The 14253-nt window shown below is 33.6% G+C and overlaps 1 protein-coding gene across 4 annotated transcripts in view; it reads left to right on the top strand.

Moving 5' to 3' along the window:
- The window catches only part of LOC128233439 (transient receptor potential cation channel subfamily M member 2-like), a 54686-nt gene extending 40652 nt beyond the window's left edge, over positions 1 to 14034 (top strand). For 2 of the 4 annotated variants that reach the window (XM_052947117.1, XM_052947116.1), the window contains exons 22-28: positions 6 to 156; positions 1088 to 1293; positions 6967 to 7093; positions 7387 to 7465; positions 7967 to 8087; positions 8793 to 8831; positions 9952 to 14034. In XM_052947117.1, the coding sequence (XP_052803077.1) occupies positions 6 to 156; positions 1088 to 1293; positions 6967 to 7093; positions 7387 to 7465; positions 7967 to 8087; positions 8793 to 8800 (692 nt within the window). In that variant the 3' untranslated portion in view covers positions 8801 to 8831; positions 9952 to 14034. Of the gene's footprint in view, positions 1 to 5; positions 157 to 1087; positions 1294 to 6966; positions 7094 to 7386; positions 7466 to 7966; positions 8088 to 8792; positions 8947 to 9951 lie in introns of those variants that run through there. The other 2 variants (XR_008260686.1, XM_052947118.1) reach the window with 2 other exon arrangements.
- Positions 14035 to 14253: the final 219 nt, after the last annotated feature.

The following is a 14253-nucleotide window of genomic DNA, read 5'->3' as shown; positions in this document are numbered from 1 at the left end:
TGAAGCTGACTGCTCGCACAATGCTGCATTATGGATGAACGGTACTCAGGCCAGGTGCCCAACGGACACAGGAAAGTGGGTAGTGCCGATCATGATGGGCATCTACATGTTGCTTGCTAACGTGTTACTGCTTAACCTTCTCATTGCAATGTTCAGGTACGCTGTTTTGGTTAATAAAAAATATAAGTTAAGTAAAGAACTTGTTTTGCTTCTTTTATAGCATGCTGATATGTTCCAAATATTTGGTTATTGAAAAAAAAAATAAGTGATATATTTCCGGTTAGTGTATTGTATTGTGAGGCCAAAGTAGGTTGAAGGTTGGTTATTGAAATGCAGACATTATAGTTTAGGTATTCATTACAAGAAGTGTCATTTAACTTAAATGTACCATGTGCTTCACAAGTATGTCCTATCATGGGTGCCAACATTCTATTTTTAGTCACAGGAAACCATGATGTCATATTTCCTAATTATGTCAGATTTATGTTAAGACATGTTTCTATATGTTGCGGTTCAATTGACTTAAAAATTGTCACTTGACGTAATCTAGAGCGCTTTAAAAAAACTATACATTGAGACATTTTGTTTCCGAAGCAAGAAACGACCAAAACCATGTATTCAAAATGTGATTTTTTTAAATTCATATAGAAAGTTTATCAATTTATAAATATTCAAGTTGAATATATGTGCATTTTATTAAACTTATTCAAAGAAAGAGAAGGTTCACCTTAAAAAAAGCCATTAAACAATGTAGTGTTTTCCTTATCCAAAACCAATAAATCTTATCACTGAAATAGTTGCCAGGGATTTTTAAGACGGGACCTTATAGCAATAGTCATTGGCAGTGTTTACAATCAAGAAAATATTGTCAAAATGTGTACTCCTAAATTACACTGAATACAATAGCTAGTAATAATTTGATAATCAGTCTATGTCTATCAGTCTACAGACTGTTTATATTGTCAATGTTTTGAATTATCAATTATGTTTTTAATACAAAATATTACTTTTAGTTGTATTGCTGGTGGTATTGTTTATGCACCTTTATAAATATCCTCCTAGGAAGTTTTGTTTCTCCTTTCTTTAGCAACACGTTCCAAAAAGTCCAGGACAACGCAGACAAACATTGGCACTTCCAGCGTTACTCTCTAATCCGAGAGTACTACACACGGCATGTACTCTTTCCGCCGTTTAGTCTTCTCATGCATATAGTTTTGCTCTTCCGATTTATATGTGAGTCATTCTGCTGTAAGGCTATGAAAAAGAAGAGTGGAAAAGCTGAAAATGATTTCTGTGAGTATTTTTAGTAAAACGTGAGTGTATGAATCGTTTAAATGTTTAAAGGCAAATAATCCTGTTGTTAAATTGCAAGAAAAAAGAAAATAGTCAAAAACTTACATTAAATTCATATCGTTGTGTACAACGCATTGAATATTACATACTGATGAATCAGATCGCTTACGACACGTGGTATCTTTTTTTTCTAATTCGAATTGACTTTACCACGTAAATCACTGTAAATTTAGAAATAGCGTCGATATATTTATCTGTACTAAACACGTTACTTTAACATGCTAAATATACACATTATAAACTTGGAAACCATAATGCCATTTATAATAGCCTCGATATATTTATATGTACTAAACACGTTACTTTAACATGCTAAAAATACACACATTATAAACTTGGAAACCATAATGCCATTTCTAAACGGGTAAACTCAGCTAACAAAATATTATTGTTTTATGTAAAATGATGTATTATCGGCCTCATTGAAGCTCATATTGACAATTTTACGCTAGTTATCAAGAAATACACTATATGCCGATTTTGGGACCATTTGGTGTCTAGTCCCTTTAAAAATTAATATAATTTTGGTAATTTTGGTTAATTGAGTATGCTTTCATAATATTTTAATCATAATTCACACAATCATGAATATCATTTTAATGTTTATGTTTTTAAAAATAGTTGTGATAAGGATTTCTAGACACTATGTTATTTTTTAAATGTTACTCTGTATGACTATTGGGTCTACAATTTTGATTGTAGAAGTACTATAAACAAGTTAATGTTTTCTCCCATTTCAGACAAATAGATCCAAATAATTGGCCATGATTAGCATTCTTATCTTGCCCACGGGCAAAGATAAAACAATTACCCGTGTTGAACTCCTTTCCATTGTCATCACTTAATTACCTCCCTTGTTGAAGACCGTCGTCTGTAGCATTATGGACTCTTTGTTTTGTGGCAATACTTTAAATCAAAGTTAATTATTTCTTGCTTAAAATGGCACCATAAAAATTATTCACGCTGCACTCAAGAAATAATGCTGCACTCTCCTCACAATCATTTAAAGAACAATTATTTAATTAAAGTTAAATTAAATCAAAATTAAATTATTACATATCTATACGCAAATTGTTTTGTTTTATGACGCACAAAATAGTTCCTACATTTTAACTTCATTTTGTTCAACTGGAATGGGAAAAAAAGCATCTACCATAGCCGATCGTGTAAGATGGATTCATCCGAACATTCGCGAAGGGGGTTATGCGGAAACTCGGTAAACCTTGTTTCCGCAAAACATCCTACGCTCGGGTTGGGATGACCTATCTTACACTCTCGGCCACAGCCGTAACAACTCGGTCATCTCCGTCAAGCTTCGAGATAGACCTCGAATATAGTAGTAAGGATATACGAAAGTGCGATGCGGCTACCGGCGATTAACACCGTTTTCAATCCGCAAAAAGAAGGCCCATTGTAACAACAAGGAAATTGATTGTGTTAAATTAAATGTGCTTGTTTAAGAGAAAATATTTATTGTAACCTCAAACAATGTTCGTTTTATGAATATTTAGATGTTTCCTAGCCACCCAGTAAGCTCAATTGGTAGTACCATACAACGGCCATGTGACTATGCACCAGTCAATTGTATCCACGCCCCCCCCCCCAGTCCGGGGAATAGCGGGGACTTTGACTTTCAGTACAGCCAACCCCGGCTAAAATACCCGCCATGCGCGGATGATAAAATGGTAAAATCCCTGCAAAATGCCCCCCACACCCCAGGGACTCTAGTTAAGGCCCATTCCTCTCTATATTTTAAGCGAAGACAAAACCACCGCATTCACCTAGCACTGCAGGACCACCTGAAAGGTAAAAACACGGCCCATTTCCTCGTTTAAACCCAGTATACCCCCGGACCTGGGGTTGGGGGGGGGGGGGGTACAATTGACTAGTGCACTAAGTTGACAAAACTTGTCTTCAAATAGTATTTGTTCACGGCAGGTCATGCTTCACTTTACCTCCTAGACTTTGGACAAACTCACTCATTAAAAGTTTCTTTATGCATTCTATTTGTCTTAATCAATAATTATAAGTCTCAATATCTTTGAGTAAATTGTCATTTTTATTAAAAACAACAACACCAAAACAGTAACTGATAAGATACTCAATTGATTTTTTTGAACAAATATTTAGCCTTGTTACTAAGCATTTCAGCAATGGATACCAGACCTTTTTCATTAATACTTAATCTATTTCGAATAATTAGCCTTTAGATCACTCTTCACACAATGACTACAATAATTACAATTTTGATCAACATGTCCCTTAATTTTATTTTTTATATTAGGCAAGCAATAACAGAGCCATATGTATGCAAATCAATGTAAAATTAATAGAGATGAAAACGAATATTCGAATATTCGAATATTCGATCAAACGTTTGGTATTCGAATGTCAAAATCGGTATTCGAATATTCGAAAACAAATGTTGAATAAATAGAATAAAAAAACTTTGACCTACAACACTGCTATTGTCTATAAAGTTCGTTTGTCATGTTTTTACAATGATTGGCCTCTTATGCCAGAGGTGTGAATGTGATGATAATACACTAAACACGCGTCATATGTCATTTAGGGACATATCGTCGGGTACTATCTAATTTAGTTTTTGCTCCCATTTTTACTTTCATTTCTGTGCCAAGCCCTTTTAAGTGCATTGAGTATTTTTGGAGACTTTACAATCTTTCTGGCATTTAATCCCCATATATATATGGCTTTAATTTGCCATACAAATTTAAGTGTTTATTAGAAAAGATACTGTAAGTCTCAGTCTTAACCATAAACACACAATGAGAGGACTAAAGCATTACCATGTGTCAGAGGTATAGATCTTTCTATGTATTTTATTTGTCTAAATATATTACCGGTCTCTTTAGCAATATCCTTGTGCCTCTTTGAGTACTTGGCTTGACGGTTTGGTTTTTAATACATTGTTTTGAATGTTTTATTTGCACACAACAATAATGACGATGATGACACTATCGATGGCACCATTTAAATAAGCCGAACCTACATTTTTTTGCTATTTCGAGGTTTTCATCTTTTTAGTAACATATTTTATTTTGCCGCCTTTTCTGAAACACCGGACTTAACAGCCAACAGAAATTGAGTTTACTAGTCAGTAGAACTTGCAGAAAAACCAGAACCTACATGTCATTGTATATGACATGTTATATTGTTTTTTGTATCTCCTGAAAAAGTACAAAAATGTAAGTTCGGCATTTTTAAATGGTGCCATCGCTATGCTATGCCAAAGCCTCAAAACATTTTCTTCAAACCAAAAAAGGACATTCAGAATAACTTTAATTACATCATTTGAGAAAATAAACTCATACAATCAACAAAATAAACATTCATCTGTAAAATCACAAGTCATGTTATGTGTTCGTTAAATTCAACTTAATAAAGAAAATAAATATTTGTTGCGGTAAGCAATGCTCATCACTTCAAATAAACATTTCAACAGACTGAAAAACCAATCAACACAAATTTTATGCCTAATCAGATTGCTATGCAAGTTGAAAGCTTACAGGAGCACTCTTAATTATGTTGCCAAAGTAGAAACAAGTACGGACATCCTTTTCCTGAGGTTATGAGAAAGTATCTTGGAGGGGCTTGAACCCACAACCTTGGATTTGAGGCTTATCCTCTAGACCACTTTCACCTTTTCACATTTTAAAGAGCCCAGTTTTCAGGGCATTTGCAAGGATGTGCCCTATTAAAAGCTTTTCTTAAGTCTTAAAAATTTAACTGAACAAAATAGTTCTCCTTTATTTGGTCTGCCAATGCCATCTGTTTCTGTTTTTGAAGTTATCCTCCCTCCTTAATATAGGAAAACCACTTTAGGCGTAGATAGATTCTTTACCATATAACCCTTTAAAATATGTGTTTGGGTGTATCTAATTATCACGGGCCAACAGATGACTTTTATCTGCAACTTCACATAAGAATTGAGTCATCAAATATTTGAGATGACAAGATGTTTCACTGAACGCTTTGTTTCCCTCTTGCACTCATTTTCCCAAGGTAGGCGTTGTAGTTGTCTTAGATGATTTCCATGCATTGCAGGTTAATCCTCATACAATGGCATTTTTGATTTTATTAGGATTCCAGTGCCTGAAATAGAAAACATAAAATGCAACAGAAAGTATAGGAATTATATTTTCAGATCAATTATTTTAAAAGCCTGTACAACAACAGAAAAGTATTTACAAAATAATAAGTGCAACACCAATTTAAAGCTGCATTCTCACAGTTTTACTGTTCTGCTACCTTTTTATTTTTGTCTTTTAACGAGCCAAATGGCAATTATTGTGCAAATGTATGGAAACCAGTGATATTAGAATGCTGACATAATATCAGATCACAGTTTTTCATATTCAAGATGGAAAGCTTGGTATAAATGCCTTCTACTTAGTCATATAAGGTCACACATAATAGAACAGATTTCAATTGTTTGGAAAACAATTTGTTGCTATTGCTTTAAGCCATATATTTGTGTACATTTTATGTTATTACTCTTTTGATATCAATTGAGGGCTTTTAAAGAATGACCAAAACGAACTGTCAATCTGTGAGAGAGCAGCTATTAGCTCTGGACTACTGGTAAATTTAAGAATATGAAATGAAATTGTTATCATGTTTAAATTCCACTACAATGTTGATATTTTAATAATAATACTATCAATCCTTGTTGATTAATTGTACAAACATGCAGGTACATTTGGGCTTTAACCAATAGCATACTTGATTGGTAGATTATTGTTCCAATTTCGAAAATAGCACAACCATTACCTCATCCGCCTTTTTTCATTAGAACAAGCCAGGAATTCAGAGTCGGCCGCACCACTGGGACCATACTGCTCTCTGAAAATGACATAAAAATTAAAATTTAAATGTCTGCATTTCATTGGCACAGTAAAAATGTAAGCATTTTTCAATGTTTCTGCATCACCACCACCGGTGGATATCATAGAATTTAACCATGAAGTTGAAGTACTGGGATCAATAATAGTAATCTTACTCCCAGCTTGAAAGAAATGTGTGCTGGTTTATGCGTTCAAACTCATTTTGCTAAACCACTTGAATGAAGATCTAATTTATTTTGAGAGCTATATTAATGAACAGGCATCAATTGTGCCATAAGGCATTACATTAAGCTGTTCCGATACCAACACTCACGGACATATAAACCATACATCCTTGGTTAAAAGAATGTAAATTTTAATTATAAAAAAAATCAAGTTAATGAAATGAAATGTATATCTAAGAATCTGTCAAATGAAGAAGACTTTAACCCACCCACTAAGAATTAATGACATTTCCATTTATTTTCTCATTAGGGTTCTTTTAATAAAATACAATAAGTATAAAAATAACACTTACACACAAATGAGTGGTAAAGTTACGCTCCTCATTCTGTCTTTGGTCTAACATATCTCTTGGTTGTTTGAACATCTTCTTGGTCGGCCATGATGGACTATTTTCTTACGACCCGTATTATATCCGAGGCCATTTCTTGATACTAGCCGAGGATTTTCGATTGTCTCGGCCATGGAAGATACTTATAACCTACAATAATAAAACATACAGATGTTGACAAATTTATATCCTTAGGTCGAAAGTTCAAGAATGAGCGTGAGTTAATACAATGGGAGGACGTCATTGCCGAAGCCTATCACCATGGACAGGAACTGAAAAACCTGCAGAGTCCTGAACACAGAGCGGATAGCACACACAACATGTGAGATCAAGGCATAGATAATTTGCAAGTTTCCAGAATTTGAAGTATGACTTTTTGGCACAATTTTTTATGCTATTTGCTGTACATTATCTGCAAGGTTTATCTTCATAACTTCTAACTAAGATGGCCACGATAAACACGCCTGTATTGTTATTGACGACTCTCATTAATGATAATATGCTTCCCTTTGTTTCAAGTTGTTTTCGTTTTACTTACTAGTACTTTTTTTCGGTTTTTATATAAAATAGAACTGTTCGATTTAGTGGTGACTATTATTCAAGGCATTTTTCCAGTATTGAGAAGATCCAGGAACAGCTTGAAGGGAAGAGTCCACCTAGACTGGAGAGTAGGCTGACTAGCATCGAAAAACAGGTAAGATGATTTAAGGACAGATTATATAAAATGAATTATCATAGGATAAATTAAGATTGGACGATGCCTCTGTCAGATACAAGCGTTGAAGTGAAGATTCCACTTTGACTGTAAAGTAGGCTGACCGGCATGGAGAAACAGATAATTTGATATTGATAAGATAATATTATTTCTAATAAGTTTGTATAGGATAAGATAAGATGGGGTCATGCCTCTGTTACCTGCATGCATTTTACTGAATATACACTGAGGCCTGAGACTTTACTGACTATGTTCGAGGAACAGGTAATCTAAGATAAGTTAAAGGATGGAAGGTTGAAAAGTTGTATCAAGATCACCTCAGCCTGATTCCACTTATGAGTATGGCAATGCATAATATTGTTTATATCTTACGATATGCTATAAAAACTACTTCCTGCATACTTCAATTAAGTATCGAACAATGATTTCATTTCTGAATGATTATAAATTCATGAAGTAATAAAACTTTGTTCTTCGCAGCTGGAAAGTACTCAGGACTCTCTGGAGTGGATAAAATCGGCTCTACAAAAGTCAATCAATGACAATAAACCCAAAGAGTCAGCCCCAGAGGTTTTGCTTACGAAGCAAATCAGGGTTGAAGGTAGGGGCTTATCTCAGTTAAGGGTTACACTGTGTAAACATATTGGATTAAGGGCTTATCTCACATAACACTGATGCATAATGATGTGTTTCACTGACCGTTCCAAGGCAGAAATCCTGTCAGTTATTGATACAGCTAGTTTGATGTGTTTGTGTGTGTGATGTGTGTTGTTATGAACGTCTGTGTCTCTTGTTCAATGTTCAGTTGTTTGGGCCTTTACAGTGAGCCTCTAACCAGGGTTCATAGCTGATGTTTGACTGCTGGGCGTTGTGTTGTAGTTTTAATTGTGTTATTACCACATATAAGGTAGAGCCTTGTGTCAACCTAATCTTGGAAAGGGGTAACCTCAGATAAAGGGGAAGCATTGTATCAAGCTTGGACAGGGGTAACTTCAGATAAAGGGGGAGCATTGTATCAACCTTATCTTGGACAGGGGTAACTTCAGATAAAGGGGGAACATTGTATCAAGCTTATCTTGGACAGGGGTAACTTCGGATAAAGGGGGAGCATTGTATCAAGCTTAAGCTTTAAGATTTTATCTCATACAAAGACCTGGAGCATTGCATCAAACTTAAACTTCGGTAGGGACTTTTTTCAGATAAAGGGGAGCATTGTGTCAAACCTAAATTTTGGTTAGGGCTTATCCAAGGAAATGCGTTGCATTGTATCAAACTCAAACTTTGGTTTATCAACTTGTCTTTGCAGATATGTGAAGGTAATATTCGCAGATTCTTCTCACTTAGGGTAAGTGTCATAACGTATTATAAGTGCCATACTGCCGAATTGATGCAAGTGTCCGTGTTTTATAAGTGTACATGCCATAAGGCGGTATTATTAATTAGGTAGGTGCCTTAATGAAGGAAAAGGGTAGGTTCTGTATTATGTAAATAGGATAAGTACCATAATGTGTTATTATTCTTTTGGCAAGTGTGATGAGGCGTCATTAGTATATGTGCTATAATTCAGTATTATGGTAAGTGCAATAGTGCGTTTTAAGGTTAAGTGCCATAATGGGGAATTATTATTTGCATAGGTTTCTTAATGCGGAATCAATGTAAATGCCAGTGTGATATTAGGACAAGTACAATAATATGGTGTTTTTATATGTGTAAGTGCCATAATGTGGTATAAGGGTAAGTGTCATAATTCAGTATTTCGGTAAAGGCAAGAATGTGTTATTAATGTTAGTGTCATAATGCCGTATTATGATAAGTGCTATAATGGTTTATTAGGGTAACTACCATAATGTGGTATTATCATTTGAATAAGTGCCATAATACGGAATTAATGTAAATAGAATTATGTTATTATGTCAAGTACAATAATGCGGTATTATTATTTGGGGAAATGCCCTAATGCAGTATAAGGGTAAGTGTTATTGTGCAGTATTAGGGTAAGTGCCATATTGTGCTATTGAAGTAAGTGTTATAAGTGCAATATTGTGTTGTTATGGTCATTGCCATAATGCTGCATTATAGTAAGTACGACAACGAGCTATTAAGATCAGTGCCATGATGCAGTATTATGGAAACTGCAATAATGTGTTATTAGGATTATACCATAATGCGTTATTATGGTTATTGCAATAATGTGCTTTAAAGGTTATTTACATTATGCAGTATCAGGTATCATCAACATTTTTAATAGTAGACACATCTGAAAAAAAGAATGATGAAACTCATTTGAAACTTAAACAAGTTCATAATGATAATAGACGTCTCTGAAGCAAGTCCCATGCATATCAAATCTATCAACTTAAACGCCTGGACCAACTGAAGGAAATAAATGCGCATTGGCATCGTAATGCGGTACTTCGTTAAATTTTATGAAGGTCTAAATATTGTACTTAAAATACTGTTTTCAGGCTGTCTGGGGAGAATGCATCACTGGCGTCCTAATAAATTGTCCCTCACAAGCTGACAATGGACGGTTCACACCTATTCGTTGTAAATCTCGCTGCCGGAAGTCTAGGTGCATACCATGCCGAGTGTTAATTTTTATTGTCACAATGTGGAACAGATATATATCTTATCAATGATTGACTCTTGCTCTGCACTACTAAATAGTTGATTACAAGGATATTGCAGAGCAAACAAGTATGTTATTCAAGCGTAGAGATATTTGCGGCCTTAAATTAATCCAAAAAGAATATGAACATTGTTGTAATCAGAAAATATAGTCATGTATTGTGTATGTTAATGTTTTAACTCTCTTGAATGAGTGTAGAGCACAGACAAACAAAACCACACCCAAGTGTCAAATTTATCTTTATATTGTGCTCGTCCGTCTATAAAATACTGGGGGTAGGGACTTTGCCATGAATGATTTTGACCATCACCCGTTTTGGAGGTCTACTTGTAACTGTAGTGTTTCTATTATATTATTGTAAGGCCAAAACAAATAATGTTAAGTTTCTCAGTGCCCGCTACATTCATTATCTAAACCATGTTCCATATTTTTATTTCACAAATTAATAGCGCTTTTGAACCAAAATAGGATGACTTGACGGGATTTATTTTTCACGAAATTATAGTGCGATCAGTCATATTTACTTCTTTTAAATGATGTAAAATATATGCTATTTTGTTAACTAAGTTTATGTGTCATTTTCCCATATTTTAATGCCAAATATTGCTTTTAATTCTATATTATTTTTTTACAGAAAACAAAGTCTGTGCCCTCTTCCAATGATCTTAATTTTTTTTTGGTTGTTTCACCTATACATCGGCGCCTCTTTCGTAGAGTCGGTTAACCCTGAAACGTTTATAGGCCGTAGCTCGCTGTACTATTTGTTTGTTTTTTTGAAACAGAAACAATCTTGTTGAGATTTTCTTTTGGGTTATTTAAAAGAAAACAATTTATTTCTTTGACAATAATGCATACTGTTCAATCTTAAGATATGTAATCACATTAAAGATATGTACTGTTAAAGTGACATTTTTCAAAATAATTTAACATTATTTTTGCTATTCAATAATACATTCATGTACTATATACTTTTATTTAAATGTGTTTACATTTATTTTGTCATATTATATTCCATACATTATTCTGATCGCATTGTAATGTACATTTTTGTCCCATTTTAATGTATGTTAGGCTATTACCTTGATTGTTATGTATGTTATGGTATTAACCTGTGCCTCAGAGTATGGTCTTCATAGTTATGTATGTTAGATTATAGCCCTGTGCCTAGAAGCCTGGTCTTCATTGCAATGTATGTAAGGCTATTATATTGTACCTCAAAGTCTGGCCTTCAGTGTAATGTTTGTTAGGCTATAACCTTGTACCTCAGAGTATGGTCTTCATTGTTATGTATGTAAAGCTATTACCTTGTACCACAAAGTTTGTTATTAATTGAAATGTATGTAAGCCAATTACTTTGTACCACAAAGCCAGGTATTAATTAAAATGTATGTTAGGCTATTACCTTGTACAACAAAGCCAGGTATTCATTGTAATGTATGTTAGGCTATTACCTTGTGCCTTAGAGCCAGGTCTTCATTGTTATGTATGTAAGGCTAATATATTGTACCTCAGAGTCTGGTTTTCATTGTAATGTAAGTCAGGTTATTACCTAGTAACTCAGAGCCTGGTCTTCATTGTAATGTGTGTTCGTCTATTACCTTGTACCTCTGAATATGGTCTCCATTGTTATGTATGTAAGACTATTACTTTGTTCCTCAAAGCATGCTACTCATTGTAATGTATGTAAGACTATTATCTTGTGCCTCAGAGCCTGATGTTCAATGTCTGTTAGGCTATTATCCTGGTATTCATTGTATGGTATCTCGTCTCTTAGATCCTGGTTTCTACTGTAATGTATGTTAGGTTATAAATCTGTGTCTCGGAACCAGGAATTTATTGTACTGTTTGCTAGGATATTATATTAGAGCATACTCGTCACTATAATGTATGTTATGCTATTACTTTGTGTCTGAGGGCATGGTCTTCATTAGTTGTTTGGCAACTGAGCTTTACTTTTATTTTTGTTTTTTAAAAAGCACAGTTTTTTTTTCTAAAAATGGGTCAAATTATTGTTTAAAAGTCTTAGGCTTTGGAAAACTACAAATTATGAATTTATGAAGTATTGCTTCCCTATATTTGATAGTTAAGGCTGTCCTCTCTTTATACGCATACGCATATGCATATGGAGGTTATTTACACAACTCTTGTTTGCGCTCGTTTAACTTCAATAAAAAGTTTTCATCCACGTACCAATTAAGTTAAATGCTTATAAAACTCATCCTTTATATGGACTGATAATTATTGTTTTAAAGTGTTTATTGAGATTGTCAGGTTAGTGTTTAAGTCCTCTACCCGGTAGAAAAGAAACACAAAGTGCCTTAGAAAAACAACAACAAATGTCTTCTTTACCAAACGAACGCTTTCATAGAAAACCATAATATACAGGTCCCTCCATCAAAAAGGCTTCTTCCTGTATATGATATATTTATGGATTTTAATTACTGTTATGTTCATCATTATGCTACAAGATGATAATTCTTTGCTTTATGTAGATTTTATTGAATGTTTCTTATAATCATTCTGTATGCTGAAAACGTCCCCGCTCCATGCCGCTAAATACAGAATCAATATGTCAAGGTCTAAGATTCAATGTGCAATAGTAACTGATTCACATATATTTGCACAGATTACTATCATGCTGATGTTACCACATACATGATTGTATGAATAAATGTTAAGTTTTATAAAATCAGAAACTCTGTCATATCGAAGAGAGCCCCTGAAATGACAAAAAAACATTTAATTTTGGTAGATTTTTTTATATATCTACCTATTACGTACTAATAGACAATTATAGGGTTATCAACAGTTAACAAAACAACATTTCGTAAAACAATTTATGGATTCAGATTGTTAGAATGATTTTTTTTCTTCTGAAAATAAATGTGTGACTGTTTACTTCAGGAGCTCCGTAATAAGACAGGGGTTATTTAATCAGAACACTATTGATATCATAACTGTATTATGCTTCTTTAGTATTACAATGGTAATGATCAGTCTCCTACGTGGTGATCTCCATTAGCGAGCAAAGAAGATCTCTGCCACCACATACGAAAAACAGCTACATACTTTTTTACAAAATTAATCTAATTTTATCTCATTTATGCCTATTGTTTTGTTTTTTTAAACAGGTGATTTTGATTTTCTTAGCTTATTCATAATCCATATCATTATTTTGTTATTTCAGTTTGATTCATGTTGTTTTGATGTTTGAAGTAATTCATGTTGCTTTTATATGTTGTTGTAGCATGTAAGCTGATAAAATCCTTCACGTGAGCTTTTGGTTACAAGTTCAGTCTGGTATGTATTTATTATGAACATTTTTCTTAATCCAAGACAGTTGTATAGAATGACTGTCCATTGGATTTGTATAATATTACATATAGGCAAATTGTCATTAATGAACCAGACAATAACTGTATAATAACTAGTTACACTTCGGATAGCTAATTTCTATGTTGCATTACCGCGTCTAACCGGTGTAGTATACAACTTGGGCGTTGTAGCTGACAGATCAGACTGAGTATTACCTATTTCCTTTCTTATATTGGTCTTTGGCAGATTGTTGTCATGATTTCTGACATAAATATATTAGTGCTTTTCTAACAATTGAAAATTGCAAGTATATAACTGTTCGAGTATACTGAATTGTCATGAATCTATGCCAATTTATTTTTATTCAGTTAATTCATTACGTCTAGATTCATGTACTACTTTTTGCATAATAATTTAACCATATTATTTTACTGGCATATAACTCGAGCTAATGAACACTATTAATTAGAATAATTTACCTATCTGTAAGGTACATCTCACCTATGCTTATATATAAAGTAGACTATAATATAATCAATTTTATCAGTGTTCATTAACCAGAAACTGCCAGTACATTCATTATTTTTTTCATCTTAAGTCTTTTATAATGCAAAATAAAGAGACTGAACTATTATCGGATTTGGTGTCTTTCTATCCAGGTTGCCAGTCCAATCCAAAGCGCAAATGGTCTTACGCATTAATATAACAAATCAGCCAAAGTAATCGGATATAAAATTATGCAAGATTCAGATTAAATTCTCGGAACTAAGCCTTGTAGAAATAGTTTCCAATGCAATTGGTAATGTAAATATGGCTGTATTGA

The sequence above is a fragment of the Mya arenaria genome, chromosome 5, assembly GCF_026914265.1.
Source record: "Mya arenaria isolate MELC-2E11 chromosome 5, ASM2691426v1".
Taxonomy (NCBI): domain Eukaryota; kingdom Metazoa; phylum Mollusca; class Bivalvia; order Myida; family Myidae; genus Mya; species Mya arenaria.
The sequence above is the reverse complement of the archived record's forward strand: the minus strand, read 5'-3'. Positions and strand labels throughout refer to the sequence as shown.